Genomic DNA, 17,117 nt, shown 5'->3' with positions numbered 1-17,117 from the left:
TAAAATCGTGGGCAATAAAAAGAACTTCAGATTTTGTTAAGAACACACCAAACAATAAGTAGATCTTAAAATTTGATATTTCGATTTATTCTTTATATAATTAAATATTAATAACACGCGATAACTTTTGAACCCTATTAAGCAGCAAGTCTCCTTGTTTGACCATAGCTTGATATTGCCAATTTTTATTATCTGGTCTATTAGTTTCAACTATCCCACCAACACGATCAACTTTACAATGCAATCTTCCAGCAGCGATAAAACGCGATAGTTCCCTGCAAAAAATAGTTGAAATAATAATTAAATGCACATTATACTAGCAGAGAATGAAATTTGCCAAGCTTACTGATCAATGTATTCTATTGTAACGCCAAATGCTTCAGCCATGTATTGAAGTGTAAGAGATCTATAAGATTCTAAAAGTTGCGTGTATGCGAGAATGCGCATCTCTCTAACATAGTACCGATAATGTGGGAAAATTAAATAATCTCTACGCAACAAACCTTCGACGTGTGCTGAAACCATATTCATACATAATAACAAATAAAATATGAAATTATCAAGTTCTAATACTGAAATGGAAATTCTTAATACCTAGATTTTTAAAAAAATCAGTATAGTGGCAATTATATAGAGAAAATAAGTAATCTTTTACATCTGGATTACTATGAAGTACTTCCAAAATTTCTGAGCCTTTGATAATCTTATCTCTAAGTTCATTTCTAGGTAAACTTATCATGCTTAAATACACAGTGTATCTCACAAATGTATTATAATCCATCAGTTCATAACTAGTAAACGTGCTAATCGTATCCAAAAAGAAAGTTGCAGCTTCTTTAAAGTCACGTACTGCTATGCAGTATGTCCCTTGATATACTTTTAAACGATTTCGTCTATCCCAATCACCACCTTCTTCTATTAAACTGAAATAAAATAGTGGTACTTACATTCTGTTACATCCACCCTATTTTTCAATGCATACGTACCTTTTAGCTTTCTCTATGTTTCTAGTAACATGATCATGATCTAGATAAAATAATCCAATCCTAATATTATGAAATACTATGTCTAATCTATGTCCTAACGATACAGTTTTATCATAAGTTTTTCTGAATGCTGAAATGGCACCTTCCTTATCACCTATTCTACATAAATGTTCTGACTTTTTAAGATTGGCTTCTCTGACTTCCATTTCACCTAAGTTTTTCTCAGCATCTTCAATAGCGTCATCTAATTCTTTCAGTTGTTCCATATTCTTAGCTTTCATTGTAGCTAAAAGATTATCATCGACTGGCCAATTCAAATCTTTACAAACTTCTTCATAGAATGGAGCCATATCTAATGAAAGAAAAAATGAATTGTAAGTTTATTGAACAGTAACGAAAAAAGAAAAATGAGATTTTCAAATCAAAGGAAAGGAAATTATTGAATCAAGGGGAATACTATAAAAAGGAATAGTCAGCAATAAAAAGGTTATATTAAGTGTCATGGTAGTTTTCTTAGTTTCAACTTGCATAAAAGTATTAATTATATTTTTAATATCAAATATTTAATTTATTATAAGTAAAATTCCCTGTTGTATAGATAAACTAAAATTGTTAACTAAGGAAGCAAAAATGCTATCTCACCGTCTGCTTTAATGGCATCTAATAGTTTGTTCTTTAAAAATGGATCATCCTTATGTTCTGGTAGACTCAATAAGAATTTAGTTTGAGCCAACTCTAATTTGGGATTCTTTTCTAAACCCTCTTCGTCTAGATTTTCCAACGGCATTTTAAATTGAAATTATAATTACGACACTGATGAACACAAATTATCCAACACACTTTGTGTTTTACAAAGCATGAGCTAAATAGTATATAGATCAAACGCGAAAACGTATATTTCTACATCTACTCGATAGATGGCGGGATAAATTCTTTTAGTTTGATTACTCATTACTTATTACTCTTGGACTATATCATTTTTTGGTTTTGTTATAATATTTCTAGATAAATCCAATAATTATATTTTTAAGGAACAATCTACACATTAACTAAATGAAAGTTCGTATATTTTTTAAATGTTTTTTGTTCTTCATTTAAGTTTTGAAGATATACGAACTGTTGAAAATAATAAACACAGGACAATTTTCTTTTAACGAATCAATTTATTTTTTGACACAAACTGCCAATGACTCAGGTAAAGTGAGTCCAAAAAGAGAAAAATGTTTTCACAGGATTCGTTATATTTAAAATTTACAAGAAGGATTGCATAATGCGATTTCATTCATTCACATATCACACAATTCAACGCATACTGACGACTTCGGTATTTCTTTCTCTCCAATGGTGGTTTTGCACGACACTGATCATTCTCTCGATAATATCGTTACAATTATGTTTGGACAGTAACAACGAAACTGACTGCAATATGATTGTTGAAAGGATGCTAAACAGGATTCTAACGAAGCGGTAATAGATTGTTAAAGATTTCCTTTTACTGGAAAGATTCGATATCATAAATTACGTTCTGTACGTGTACGCAAAGCTAGTCAAAGCAATCAAGAAAGAGTCGAGAAAACACGAAATAACAATTAGCATCAATCTTATACGTTAGTCTGGCAAACTTCGAAGTCACATTCGTGACGGTAAGTGACAGCAAATATTTTATTTTTGAATTTCACATTTCAGTAAAAATTCCAGATCGTGAGACGTCGCGATCGAACCACTATATTTCGATTATACTATGAATTAAGTAGAATAAAGGAATTTATTTGAAATCTGTATCTTTGTCTTTTAATTCGTTAAATCGTCCGAATTGATAGATGTTGCCAGATAATGTTTTCTGTAAAAGAATTGGAATTACTCTTTAAGCTTTACATGTGTATATGCATGTGTGTACATGCATATAAGCAGCAATACATACACATACATACAGTCAATAGAGGATCGGTACTTCAAATTTGATAATGAACTTTGTAATTTTGAATATTCGATGTGGATAATCGAATACATGCGACGTTCTATTTCTTCAAAAGAGAATATGCTGCATGGCGAAACAGACGTGTATTCTAAAGAGTATTCCTCGTTTTGAAGAAAAACGTATCGTTTATTGGTAATAGAGACGATCGCACATTCGATCGAAGAATCAACAATCGAATTCGTGTGCACGGTTGGTAAAAAATAAATCGTTGGGTAACCGATGCACCTTTCGAGTACAGTTTAGTTTACCGACCGACTTTCATGGCAAATAACGCAACACACAACATTTAGAATTACGAATCCAACTATGCTACGTTTATGATCGTTAAGCGTACATCGATTCGTTCCTTCGAATGAAAGAAACAGCCCGAATTTTCGTGTATCTGGAACATCACGAATGGACGAAAGAACGAACAAACGAACAACCAGCAATGATGTTACGAATTTGTCGAAGCGAGAAAACAGTGTGCATTTAAATGAGCGTTTGCAGTGCATTCGCCATTGCTCAATTCCAACATGCACGGTACGATATTATCACTACTTTGTTCGATCGAACATTTTTTCGTGCAAAACGATCATACACGAAAATACGAGCGACTCGAATTTCCAAGCATGTTATTGAATCGTTATCAACGATCGTTGGAGAAAATTTGTCGATTAATCAAAAGGAGCTGGAACTCGCAGTAAAAATTGAAAAAGAAAATGAATATTTATATCGAATTGGTTCTACTCTTATTCGTTGATCGAACGAACGATCGAATCCTACATTTTTTCCTTCCTTGTCCTCTTTGAGCTCTCGGTTCCTTTATTTTTCTCTGTTTGCTTTGTTCGAAAGTTATAAGTAAAATCTGCAAGTTCGTTGCACGTGTAAAGGATCCGAATGAAATGTTTTTAAGTTTGATTTTTCGTGTAATCCCGATCCAATGATAAAGAAAATAACGAATAAGAAAATAACGAAACGAGTACGAAAAAGAAAGGACGAAAAGCGAGCGTTAAAGGCGAAGGAAAAGGAAGGATGCGAAGGGAAGGATGATGTAGTTTCGAACGAAGCGTCTGGAGGATTATCGCGAATCAATTTTAAGGCGAGAAATCGTTGATCCAACGAGTGACGTAAAAAAGGAAGAGAAGTGGGGCGGAGGGGGGCAGGATATAGAAAAAGAGGAACGAAATAAAAATTGCAAAGAATAACGTAAGATACGTTGCCCCTCTTTCCCGCGTTGTACGAACAGCTATAAATACTCCGCAAGTACTTGTACGTTGTTGGTCGATATAGAACACATCTCAATAATCCGAGCGATCGATACGATGCTGATAATGAGAATTATGACAGAGAAGTGTGGTTTAAGATAGAAGCGAGTGAGCGAGCGGTCGATTACTGTTTTCGGCCACGAATCGACGGATCGGTCGATCGATCGATCGATCGATCGGTCGGCTGGACATTCACACCGTTAAGTTTAAAAGGTAGAATAATAGAGGGTTCCAAGCGATTAAAAAATATGTCGGAGGCCGGTTTTGGCCCAAGCTCTCTTACTCGCTTACGCTCGAAATTTTTTCCTTTCTTTTCTTTCGATTTTCTTTCTTTTTTCTCGTTTTATTATTATTAATTATTATTGTTATTAATTATTAATTATTATTATTTTGTTGTTGTTGTTGTTATTGTTATAGTTATTATTAATATTATTATTATTATTATTATTATTATTATTATTATTATTCGATACGATCAACAGCGAAACCACTTAAATCTGTATAATATATTTATACTTAATACTTAATTCTTAGCGATCAATTTACAATCGATTGATTCGATTAATCGAAAGGTATCGATTAGCGATGGTTCGTTCCGTTCGGCACGGTATACGTTCATTTCTGTTTTCCTGCTTCCATCTTTTTCGTCCCTTTATTTTTTCTTCGTTTCGTTTCATTATCGACGAACGATTAACACCGACGACACTTATACTAAAACCGTCCCCTTTGAATCGGAATGGATTCTGAAAAACATCTACCATAGATTAATTGTCGATCGTACGCGCTTTGTGTCCTTGAGGCCGATAGAACAAAAGAAACATTCATTATATAGACATCAGTTATTATATCAACGATTTTCTCATCTATACCCTGTGCATCATTTTAAATGTTTCAACACATCCTATGTGATTACTCGATAAATGTTTCTCGCTTATCGTAGATAGTCAATATATAATATTTATACTTTGTATGTGTATTCTATAAGTATAGGCACGTGAACGCGTACACGCGTATACGTATATCTCTTTCATCTTCTTTCTTCTTTCTTCTTTTTCATTTTCTTCCTTTTTTCTTCTTTCTTCTCCACTTGTTTATGTACGATCGTGTACACGTACGCGTGCGTATATTTATTTCTTTGCATATAATCATGCCAGATGCGCAATTTTACAGCATTGATTAGCGACAAAAGAGGATGTCGGTTATGGCATACATCTACATCGACTGTTTGTGATCGTGTATCGATAAAAACACTGTAATCCTCGATTACTCGAAACGCAGCGATGAAATATACAATTAACGAGAGACAACATAACGCGATAACTATAAAAATCACGGTAACCTATGACATTTCACAGCGACGTCGATAGTCAACGATTAACCGATATGCATTAACCGATAAACAAATTGCAACGAGAACGATTATGGCTATGGCTGTAGCGAGTGCGAGGTACGAAAGCGAGGATGCCTACCCAATCGACTATCGAGAGATTTTCTTTCGCGACCCATCTCTCTCCCGTTTTTTAATTTTTTTTTTTTTTTTTTTATTTCTTTACTGCTCAAACTTTTCGCGATTCGTTCGACCAACGCGTATAGACAGAGAAATCGCGAGATCTTTCGACCATTTACGTTTCCATTTCTGTTTCGTGTATGCCGATTAAATTAAAAAGTATCCGCGAAATTATAATGAAGAGTTAGAGGGAGAAATTACGACGAATGCATCTCTCTATGTCGTTTGATGACCAAAAAGAAGATTCCACTATTTCATGTTGGGATACAGGCGATAAAAAATAACACGTTGAAAGTAGGCTATTACGCGAGAATACAATCAACGTGGTGAAATATTCGCCTGTGATCGGTTAACGTCGATCGCGATTCAGTCGAATCTCTTCTCTGTCCGTACGAGCGGAAGGGAAATTGCGCGAAATTCAGTACCTCTATCGATCGGTCAGTTTTCTTTCCCGACTTAATCCGCGTGTAAAATTACTCGGTCGATTGCGATAAACCGCCACGATTCAACGAATCGAATTGACTAGATTCGCATTAAACATATACAGTTTGCAATTAATCATGTGCACACGCGTGTATGCGCTATTGCTTTGATGTAACGTATCATACACTGTAACGCACGCATATACATAGCTGTATAGGATGCAGCAGTCGTATACCTACGACATCGCATTTGTTACACCGCGAACAGAAAATATTTCCAAATTCTTTTAGGAATATCATCGAAAGTCGTACTTTCTACTCGGTAGTGTATCGACCGACTTTTCGCGAATTACATTTTTGCGACTAGCGCATCGCTACGATTACCGGTCAATGTTTCAACGCGAACGTGTATACATATTCCGCTAATTCGGATATATTTCGTCCATTGGTTCGTAAAAAATGCTTCAACACGAAGGTCGAACGCTACCGTTTATCGAATAGCAGTCTCGCTCGTGGACATAACGATTACAGTTAATAACGTGACGTAAACGATTCGACGCGTACAAACTGCATACCTTCTCTCATACAACGAAAGGAACGGAAAAAGAGGATAAAATAAGGACGAATACACGCGTAAATACGTAAAACTTTTGCATGTTTTAACGAGCGACGTTCGGAGAAAAATGTATACCGATTCGTTGAAACAGCAACAGATCGCACATGTTTGCCAGTGAAGCGAAACAGCGGAATATTCTTCAACAATAACGAAAGCGTAACAGTATAACGTTAGAAAACGATGGAAAGAAGCGAAACTTCAACGTTCGACTTTTCCCATTATCGACGATCGATGCGCGATCACTGCGAAAAAGAGACAAATAGCATCTGCACGAGCACGCCACTTTCGAAACCCTATTAACGCATTTACATAATTCGACAGCCTGATTGCGTAGCGCGTGCGAGAACCGGCTTTTTCCCTTTCTTTTTCTTTCTCATAGCGGTTGCCGTCGCGGTTTCGAACCGTGCGCCCGTTGCTACTCGCGGCGTAATCGTTGATCTAGCCGGATGAAAAAGAAAAGAAGGGGGAAAAATCGGGAGAGGGAAGAGTTCCGAGTGAATACGAAAACACGCGATGAAAGGTACAGGAGGTTCGAGGAAAGCGTAAAGAAGCTCGGAGAGATCGATGAAAGGAGAAAGAGGAAGAAAAACGGGCGCGCAAATCGCAGTAGCAAGTCGCGCCAGAAAGAGACGATCGTTCCGGCGGATCCTAAACGTGTAAAAATACGTAGAAAAGATAAACGTAGCGCTCGAATCGTCTGCTTGTTTGCCAGTTGTCTGTCCGTTCGTCTGTCTGTTTGTCTGTTGTCTGTCTGTATGTCTGTCCTGTGCGTGTATTTGTATACGTGTTTGTGTAAACGCGCGCGCGCATGCGCGCGAGGGCGAATGCGAGCGTGTGTGTGAGCGTGCGCGTATGTACGTCGAATAATAGCTTTACATCGATTATCATACACCGTCGTAAGCGAGGTCGACCGACGGCCTGTGATGGGAAGGAAGGTAAGACGGTGGCGTAGAAGTACCTGGCGTCGCGCTACCAACGCTCGCGTAACCGCCGGGATAATTGGCGCTGGGCGCGTGAATCCCTGCTGGCGGCGCCGGATAGGCGTCGAAGGAACTAGAATACGAACCATTATAGGAATAAGGATTGGCCATGTGACCGAGGGATGGGTGCATTCCTCCCATACCGCTCATACCGCTCATCCCGTAGGTGCGTTGCATCAAGCTTGACTCAAGGCCACCAAAAAGATACCCGTTCGTCGATCCCATCGGCACGGGATAATGAGGTCCGGGAATTATATTCGGATACGAGTTACCAGGATGTCCGTGGCTCATGCTCGGCGTGTAATTGCTAGACGCTAGATTTTCGACGGTATAAGATTTACTATGCTGTTGCTGTTGCTGCTGCTGTTGATGCTGTTGTTGCTGCTGCTGCTGCTGTTGCTGCTGCTGCTGCTGCTGCTGCTGCTGCTGTTGCTGTTGTTGTTGCTGCTGCGAATCTTGATGTTGGCGTCCATTCATGCCGTAAAGAGAACCGTAACCGTCGTTGGGAGAATGGTGCAACGAAGATGGATAGATCGCACCGGTAGGCGCCAAGGGAGGGCTGTAATTGGACATGCCAGCGTTAGGCATACCGGAGAATCCCGACAAATAAGACTGATGATGCGCTTCCATTTTTTCCGCCAGAGATCCATCGTCGGTCATTCCGGGATGCGTGTGTTGCAAACGTTGGCTACCCCCATCGGCTATGCTCGGTATCTGATCGACTAGAGATTCCAGGTCGCTGAGACTTTTCGAGGCCACGTCCTGTCCGGTGTTCCTTTTCATGGCGTACTGTTCGTGCGGATGATGAGGCGACATCGAGGCGTGTGTCGGCGTATGGGGATGCGTATGCGGAGGAGTGGGATGCGAGTGATGCGAATGTTCGTCGGTAGTTTGACTCAACGGTGTCGGCGTGGTCTGATGGGGATGGGGATTGTGGGGGTCGGAGGTTTGCTCGTGGTAACCCATGTAGCTCGTGTAACTCGGATGAGACGGCGTTCCCGGACTACCGTGATGGCCCGTATTGTCGCCGTTCCCGGCCGGATTGTACTGACGATGATCGTTGTTCATATTTTGTTGAGAGATACTGGTAGGTGGTTCGAAGTCTGGGTGTTCGACGCTCGGGGATGTCAATGGCGAAGGCTCCAAGTTGTTCTCCGAAGAGATCGCGGTGTTGATCTCCGAGGATAGATCGGAATGAGTAAACGAGAGCGACATGGATTTCGGACTTTGGCTGTAGTGCTGTAAATGTACCGGGCTCTGTTTCGCATTTATACTGTACGGACTGTCGTTGATGCTTTGGCCGTAGTATCCAGAATCGTTCATCGGTTGAGGGTATGGAGCCATATGCGCGAACGTCTTCGGCGGAGAGAAACAATTGGGTACCACGGTACCGTAACCGTCTCCTAGATGACCCATACCCTGATGTTGCTGTTGTTGTTGCTGCTGTTGTTCTCGTTCTCTGATCTCCCGCTCCTGTTGCTTTTGTTGTTGGTGAATCTTTTTCGGCCGCCCCCGTCGCTTCTTTATCACTTCCCCGTTCGCGTCTAATTTCTCGGGATCGGGCGGTGGTTGATCTTCCGGATTCTTGATCTTCTTTGGCCTGCCTCTTTTCTTCTTGCCAGGTATTTGGCAATTTGAGTCTTGTTTGATGACAGTTCCATTCATGTCGATGATCCTGCTCTCTCCTTCGTTCGTAAGCTCCTCGCAATACGCCGGTTTCTTGTCCTCGATCGCCTCCTGTTCCTTCTTCTTCAGCTTCGAGTCCGCGAACACTATGTCGGACTCGTCCAGATGAGAGATCGTGCCGTTCAAGTAATCGCGAAATTTCTTGAGCGCCGCATAATATGGCACCTTGTCCGCCGCCCGTGGAAGTTGCGCGCACCTGGCGCTACTCGATGGCATCACCCACATGTACTGAAATCCAGCAGTTTGCCGATTATTAGCGACACTTTTACTTTTATCGTTCGAAAGAGATCCAAAATTAATTCTTTTCTTACCGTATTTGTGCCGTCCACCAGATTAGGTTGTCTACCGAATCCAAACTCCTTCTTCCCAGAGAATACCTCGTATATCAGTTTACCGTTAAACACGGCGATCTTCGGTTTATACTTTCGTAATTTCTCCAATAAAATGTGACTGCCTGTAAAAAAGACGCACCAACTTTGTAAAGTTTTGTCGATTAATAATACAACCGGCGAAAGAATTCTCGATCGTTCGACGACGATACGAAAATATGTTTCAAGTATATCGTTAGAAAGAATTAGAGTTTCTGTAAATTATCCATCGTTCCAATATATATCTTTTTAAACAGTATGTAAGTCGGTTCATTTACATCTTTGCAATAACATTTACGCGAGTTTCGCGTGCTATTTCATCGCTTGGTCCTCGATCTATTAAGTTCCGTGTTAATTTGACTTTTCGATCTATTAGTCGCGCGGGAGCGTCGTAGTCTTACGGCCGAGAGAATTGGAAACACTGATGCCGCGTGTCGTCAGTCTTCTCGCGGCGACGATCGCGGAGGGTACCGGCTCGAAGTGCAAGTCGATCGAAAGATTTTCGCGGCGATCGTGCTTAGTTTTTTTTAACACACCGAAGAAATAACTGCTATTGCTATTCACCGGTTGGAGATAAGTGACCACGGTTTTGCTAACAATTTGATAAATAGAAAATCGCATCTAGTGGCACGCGAGACTTCTCGCTACTAGCAGGTATCCAGAGACGGTAAGTAAATCAACGTTTATCGACATTCGATATCGTTTACATTTACATCATTTACGTTTACATCCCCGTTATCTGTTTATATCGTTTCGGCTTAGTCCTTTATCTAGTTCCTTTACGTTCTTTGTCGAGTTTAAACTTTTGAACACTTTCCGTAGAAAGCGTATCGAACTCTAGCAATACGCATACGCGCGTATGTGCGTGTAATTTTCTGTACAAGTATCCGTTTACGAAGAACAGAGTTTTAACGAAAGTTGTACGCGTAAAATGCTTAAAAAGTGAACGATTGTTAAGCGTTCGAGAAAACAGCGCGTAGAAAGTTAACAGACGATAACCTTTTGGTAGGAAAGGAACGAGAATAAAGAAGTAAAAATTACTATGCTAGCTACGCTAAGCGTTACATTGTATATTTTTGAGCGGAAGGAGACATTACATCAGTAAACCGTAATTAACAACGGTCATGTTATTCTTTGTAAAAACTTATGTTCGAGGAACAATCGAAGCGAGTAAGTATATCTTGTCGGCGTGACAATAAATTTAACGACGATTCAGATAAGCGGAGAAGCAAATAACGAAACCGTGATACGAATTTACAACATGTTCAACTCTGTATCCTCGGTCCGTGATTTCGGTTATCGAATTTAATTCGCTCGATGCTGATCAGCGTAAAAAATCGGTATACGTATGTACTTGTGTATGTCGCTGTGTATGCAATGCACGCTGAAATGATACTCGTCTGGCTGTTTCGAACAACCCACGTTCGAACATGTTCGTCTCGGTCTAAAACGGTCTAGTTTTTGCGACCCATGTGTGTACAATATGGTTAAAATTTTTACACGCATTATATACATCGTCCATATCCTAACATCGAAGTTTTCCATCCGTTACGTTCGTAAGCCTGCTTTTGCTGTATTTTATTATTAAAATGCAAATGTTTATGCAAATTCGTGTTTTTATAAATACAACTAACGAAACGGGTAGAATGTACGCTCAGAGATTTGTTTCGCACATTAGGTAATATTATTGGCTACCATACTCTGGATATTTTGTACGTTTCTGCCCATTATACGCGTTCCGTGCATCTTTAATTCGTAATTTATTTATAATTTACTATATTACGAAAGTTGGATATTATTCAGGTAATCGAATATTATTTCGATTACTTGATCTCACCGTGTTCTTCGAGTCACTTTCAACCGTACTTTTCCATCGTTAGAAAATTTCTTATCTAAGACAAACATGGAGGAATCGTTATTGACACGATTTTTTATTTCAACTTGATACTACGATTTTCTTTTAAAACGTCAACGGTGTTTTTCTTGGTCGAGACTAAAGCGAAATCGAGATAAAGAAATCAAGGACCTCGATAGGATTAATCCTTTGATAGCGCACCACCTAATGTATAGCTAAATAAAATAATATATTATTCGAATAATCATTTTCCAAATGTATTATTTAACACGTTGGTCGCCCAGCGCGATTCGGCTAAGTTTCCTGCGGGGCCCAAATCTGACCGCCGGTACGCAGAGTAAATTGAACGACAAGCGGGAAATCATTGTCTATTGCCTTCGATTCATTGTTTATCGCCTTCGATTCATTGCAAAGAAAATATTATTTAGTTCTGAAATGGGGAAAGCGACGAGCTTTCCACCTAGAGTATTCCGAGGGAGCTCGTGGCAAATATCTCGGATTTTTCATTTAGTCGAGAAGCATACTTGTGAGACGTACATCAGTGATTTTTTCGTCCTGAAAATGTCCAGTAAACGGTATGAAAATATCTTTGAAAGTGAGGAGAGTAGCGACGACGAATATTGTTCGAAGTGCCCAAAATCACCACAGATGTGTTTGGAATGTTTTAACAAATACCATGCGATATAGCATAATGTAATATTTTATCCAGAATAGAAATTAATAAAAGGTATGGTATAGCGTGTAAAATCCTATATTTAATTAACTCGAACAAGAAGAGCGTCATCCATACTTAGGTGACGGCACCCCACCTGAAGTATACCCGTCACATAGATATGGGTGACGTGGCGATCAACGTATTAAGAAATCAATTGATAGCGCACCATCTAATGTATAGCCAAATAAAATAATATATCGTTCGAATAATCATTTTCCACATGTATTATTTAAATAATGTGGAAATTCGGATCGATAGATGCTCGTAAACGGTAGTTACATGTAATTTATATTACATGCGCGGTGCACGCACACATACAAAGAGCGGTCCACAGGTTTTGTTGTCGTTGGGCGTTGGAGGATCGCTTATGTACCTTTATCGTCTCGTATACTGACCTTCTTTGATTTCCTTCCTCGTTAGATCAGCGCTGCCTTTAGTGGCACGAGCTACCATATTCGTGAAACCGATACCGAAGCGTAGGAGCTTGTAGTCGTCATCTGCTGTCAGTGGTTCGGGTGTCAGACCACTTAAGTGTAAACATTTCCCTGAAAAAAAAAGTTGGTTCAGTCGGTGGTTAGATAAGACGGAGAGAGAAAATTCGCGAGATCTGTTTCAGTGAGATCCGCGGGAAACAGGCTGAGTACCTTCGTCGTTAAGTTCGACCGACATTTGCGCGGCTCAGTGTAGAGGAAGGGAGAATTTCAATGGGTCTGGGTCAAACATTGTCGACAAACTGTCTGGAAGTTCATACTCGGGTTCCGTAAACTCGAGACGATAAATTGCCCCGCGACGCGCACGAAACGAAATAAAAAGCATCCTCGACGATACGCGGCGCATAGTGTACAAGGTTAAATTGTTCGTTCGCTTCTCGTCGTCTTAATTCGAACGATTTATTCGTCCGTACGACGAATTTCGCGAACAAAGTCAGATGAAATCGTTTCGTGCGAAAGTTTCGACGATGAAAATAAGGAGGGGAACGCCACGATGACAAACGACGATCATTGGCGAGACGTTCGTACGATTCGAGTGCGAGTTGCATGGAAAAAATATTGGCCTGGTATCGTATTAAGGAAACCAGTTCCAAATGACTTATATGTCACGGTTCACGATAAAATCATTTCGTAAGTAGGATATAACGCGTTTATAAAACACTTGACTCTCGACTGATCTTAGAAGCCGATGCAGATCGAACAGTTTTAACACTAATAACGGCAAAATGTCTGTTCTCGATCAGTCGTGAATTCGAAAAACGTGTAAATGCAATTGCATACGTGTCCGGAATCGTTTTTCATCTGCGCTGCTCATTAGACACGACACTGTTAGACCAGCGTTATTTTCGGTCGTCGCAAAAATTGCTTAAAGAACGAAATGCAAAGAGGCTCACACGTACAGAACTTCTTTCCGTCGGAACCATCTTCTCTTTATGAAAATGATACGACGAAACTTTCGAAACGATGGTACAATAACGAAAAATAACGCGCACTTATATAAATTGACGAAAGAAAATAACTTGGCTAGTCACCAGTCGATCGCCACTCACTTTTATATTCACAGAATTGCCATTACTTTCCCTTCGTTGTTATTCTCTTGTTACTTTCGTGATCTCTGCATTTTTACTTTTTCGATTCTTCTTTCTCCCTCGCTTCGCCTAACAGCAACAGATTTGCAATGTTCTATGTTGTCGTAATAATCCGATGATACTTGTTAGTGGTGGTGTGGCGGTGGTGGTTGTTAGCGAGGACCATGTTTCTAGCGGTAGCAGTGCAGCAGGTGTTGCAAAGCGTACCATTTAATGGATTAAATAGGTCTGGGTCAGACTTGCGCCGCCCTTTTTATATCGCTCTCAAAAGTTCAGTCATAAGCGATAAATCGCCTTCTTCCGTACAATGCGGCAAATTTATTTAACGAGTCTGAATTCTGCGTACATTTCGAAGCGCGTTGCTGTACGTTTCGAGGCAAAAATTAGAGAGAGGTAGGAGGGAAATTGGAAAAGGACTATATCGAGGTTTTTGGTAACAATTGCAGGTAAAGATAGGATGAAAGGAGAAAAAAAGAAGGGAAGGAATAACAGCGAAGCAAGCAACGGTGGGAAAGAAGAGAGCGAAGGGAAGGCAGGGAAGAAGAGAAAGGAAAAAAAGGGTAAAAATAGAAGGAAGGAAAGACAGCCCTTAATACCTATTTTTACTCTTGTTGATACTAGGGTTCGAGTAGAAATTACTTAATGTTTGCCCAACGTATAATTTTCAAACTCTATCTCCTCGTCGCTGCCTCGGCTCTCTCGCACAATTGAACTACCATTATTGCTACCAACAGCGATAAATTCTTTTCGGTTATAACGATAAATTCGATAATAAAATGAATTCAATTTTACGATTGATTATTCCCTGTAATATAGAACTGCGAAACTATAGAAGAGAAGTCTGTAACCTGTAACTTGTAACTCGTCGATTATTATTATTTACCGAATTATTGCGCGAGAGGATAACATATCCGAAACTGCCAACCATATTTTTTATACTCGTTTTACAATGAATTTACACCTCAGTTGGCGCGTATCAGCGACGTAATATATCGTCACTTACGATAATATTCGTAAAGCCGCGATCACGTAGGGGCGAAACTCGCTCGTTCTATGATCTCGCGTATAAGAAGTTTGATAATTATGTTGCGATGCTTGTTATCAAACACGGGCGATCAACGTGCGAATCGGGTAATAAAATTCTGTCGAAAAACGATGAAACTAAACGAGAAATACGCGTAAGAAGGAGAGGGGACAGCGACTACTGGGTGGGTGGAAGAGAGGAGTAAAAAAGAAATAGAGATGATAGAAGTGGAAGGCGGGAGCTTGAATAGACGAGTAAGCGAGAGAAAGGTCTGATGGCGCGAAATTACAGACGTCGCCGAAGTATATCCCGCGAGCGTTTACCCCTAGCAGCCAGCAGATAGAGATTTATGACGCGGCCTCGGAAATTCTCTCCCTCTTGTCCTCCCGGTCTCGCCACCTCTTGCACCACCGACCTACAGCCGCACCATACGACCTTGGAGAACTTCGGAACAAAGTTAAACGCTCGTCTGCCGTGGCCATTGCCGTAGCCCATAGCCGTGTAGCCGAGTCGTAACCGTAGTCGTAGCTGCAGCGCGCTTTTCGTCGAGCAGAACCCGTTCGTTGGTCCGTTCGCTTTCTCCTAAGCTGAACGTAGAGAGAATCGAGTAGACAAAAAGAGCAGAGAGAAACACTGTTTTCCTCGCTTTAGAAAATCTCTTGGCTCGGTTTTCCGTGGCCATTGTATTTATACACGTGGCCTCGTAGGAACGACAAGCGCGGCAAGCCTGTTGGTCCCTTCGAACAGGACTAACGACCGATCGAACAAACTTTATCGAAGCGAAATGCGACCCTTCCCTCTCGTTCACACCGCTAACCTAACCCAACTTGACTTGCCTCGACCTTTCCGCGTCGCTCGTTACCTCTCCTTACCTTACCTTACCTTACCTTACCTTACCTTACCTTACCTTACTTTACTTTACCTTATCTTACCTTACATTACCTTACTTTGCCTTGCCTCACCTTACCCTACCTTAACTTTTATCATTTTTTTCCCCTTGCTTTTTCCATTGGATATATTACTCGCGATTGTATCGAACATCCGAAACGACATCGAATCTTTGCATGAACCTTTCGTTTTCGAAGCACGCGATCCTATTTAGCTAGGTCGGAAGAAAGAAGGTGGCGGAGGTGGCAAAGTGGGAAAAGAATCTGCCGTGCGTAATCTTAGAACGAGGGCAAACTCGAGTTTACCGATTTCCGAGGCGTCCGTAAATTTATCTCGGGTCCTCGAAACTTTCAAAGTCGAAAAAGTTTCGGTTTTCTCCCGTTTGACCGACTTAACTCGTTTTCCCGACTTTCGGAAACGTTCGAAAGCAACAGGATCTTCGGCGTCGCGTTTCTGCCCGTGCCCGCGTTTCCATATTTCCGTGGAGGTGTATCGTCGGTCGCCGGCTTCGACCCCGCTCGAAACCAAACCAGTAGAGAGTACAGGTTTCGCGCCTCCCGTAATTTAACGTACAGCGGCTCTTTCCTCCGGAGAATAGAGGTTCGTGGTAGAAACACGACGGATCGACGAAACGAAAAATCGAACCGTCTCATCGGTGATAAGCGTCGATTCGTCCCATTATCCGTTCGCTTATCGTTCTCGAAATTTCGTTGACCCAGATTTTTCGTTCTTTTCCTCCGATTCTGAATGAACGGCTGGTTCGAGTTCGCTGCAGGGGATGCGAGGAGAGTCAGGTGAAAATCGATGCAACCGAGGGAAAGGGGGAAAGAGAGAGAGAGAGAGAGAGAGAGAGAGAAACAGACCTGTGCGTGGGTACCGCGGGAGACCGCGCCTGGAAAATCAATTTTCAGGGTTTTCCAGGACGAAGACCCGTTCACGGAGACCTAGGAAAAGCGTCGAGTGTACCGCGATGCTCTCTTTTCCGTCGTTCGGTGCGCGGACCCATCCAACTGCCACAATTTGCGAACAAGCACGTATAACCATAGACGCGTTTAACGACATCCTCGTAAGAATTCCATCCGTATCGTTTTTCGAAGATTTGGCGAGAAGGCGCGCGCTCGAGGCGTGAAACGAACGAAAGAAACGTTTGTTCGTCGTTTATTCGTTTTTCGTAGAACCATAAAGAATCGTCCGATAAAACGTTTGGCGCGATTGGATCGCGACTACGTCGCAGGGAGACGAGAAATCTGTTCGGCGCCTTTCGTC

At 41.0% G+C, this 17,117-nt stretch overlaps 2 protein-coding genes across 2 annotated transcripts in view; both read right to left on the bottom strand.

Annotated features, from left to right (window-relative positions):
* Window positions 1-62: 62 nt before the first annotated feature.
* LOC117208371 (26S proteasome non-ATPase regulatory subunit 6) lies at window positions 63-1,890 on the bottom strand. Its single transcript, XM_033449530.1, has 5 exons — window positions 1,629-1,890; window positions 987-1,338; window positions 595-923; window positions 347-515; window positions 63-275 (listed from the first exon to the last, which is right to left on the bottom strand). The coding sequence occupies exons 1-5, from the start codon at window positions 1,771-1,773 to the stop codon at window positions 101-103; spliced, it is 1,170 nt and encodes a 389-aa protein (XP_033305421.1). The 5' UTR covers window positions 1,774-1,890; the 3' UTR covers window positions 63-100.
* Window positions 1,891-2,207: 317 nt separating this feature from the next.
* LOC117208381 (probable serine/threonine-protein kinase yakA) overlaps window positions 2,208-17,117 on the bottom strand; it is a 56,141-nt gene continuing 41,231 nt past the window's right edge. Inside the window, exons 8-10 of the mRNA XM_033449553.1 lie at window positions 12,756-12,905; window positions 9,734-9,876; window positions 2,208-9,650 (exon numbers count right to left, since the gene is read on the bottom strand). Of these exons, the coding sequence (XP_033305444.1) occupies window positions 7,641-9,650; window positions 9,734-9,876; window positions 12,756-12,905 (2,303 nt within the window). The 3' untranslated portion in view covers window positions 2,208-7,640. The remainder of the gene's footprint in view (window positions 9,651-9,733; window positions 9,877-12,755; window positions 12,906-17,117) is intronic.

This window comes from Bombus bifarius, unplaced genomic scaffold (genome assembly GCF_011952205.1).
Source record: "Bombus bifarius isolate JDL3187 unplaced genomic scaffold, Bbif_JDL3187 scf7180000008062, whole genome shotgun sequence".
Taxonomy (NCBI): domain Eukaryota; kingdom Metazoa; phylum Arthropoda; class Insecta; order Hymenoptera; family Apidae; genus Bombus; species Bombus bifarius.
Note: the sequence above shows the minus strand (reverse complement) of the source record. Positions and strands in the feature narration are given on the sequence as shown.

Excerpts from the sequence above, each read along its gene's own strand:
- LOC117208371 (XM_033449530.1), bottom strand. The coding sequence starts at position 1,773 with ATGCCGTTGGAAAATCTAGACGAAGAGGGTTTAGAAAAGAATCCCAAA. Across the intron at positions 924-986 it reads AACATAGAGAAAGCTAAAAG|TTTAATAGAAGAAGGTGGTG; the intron begins GTACGTATGCAT and ends ATTTTATTTCAG. Across the intron at positions 276-346 it reads ACAATAGAATACATTGATCA|GGAACTATCGCGTTTTATCG; the intron begins GTAAGCTTGGCA and ends TATTTTTTGCAG.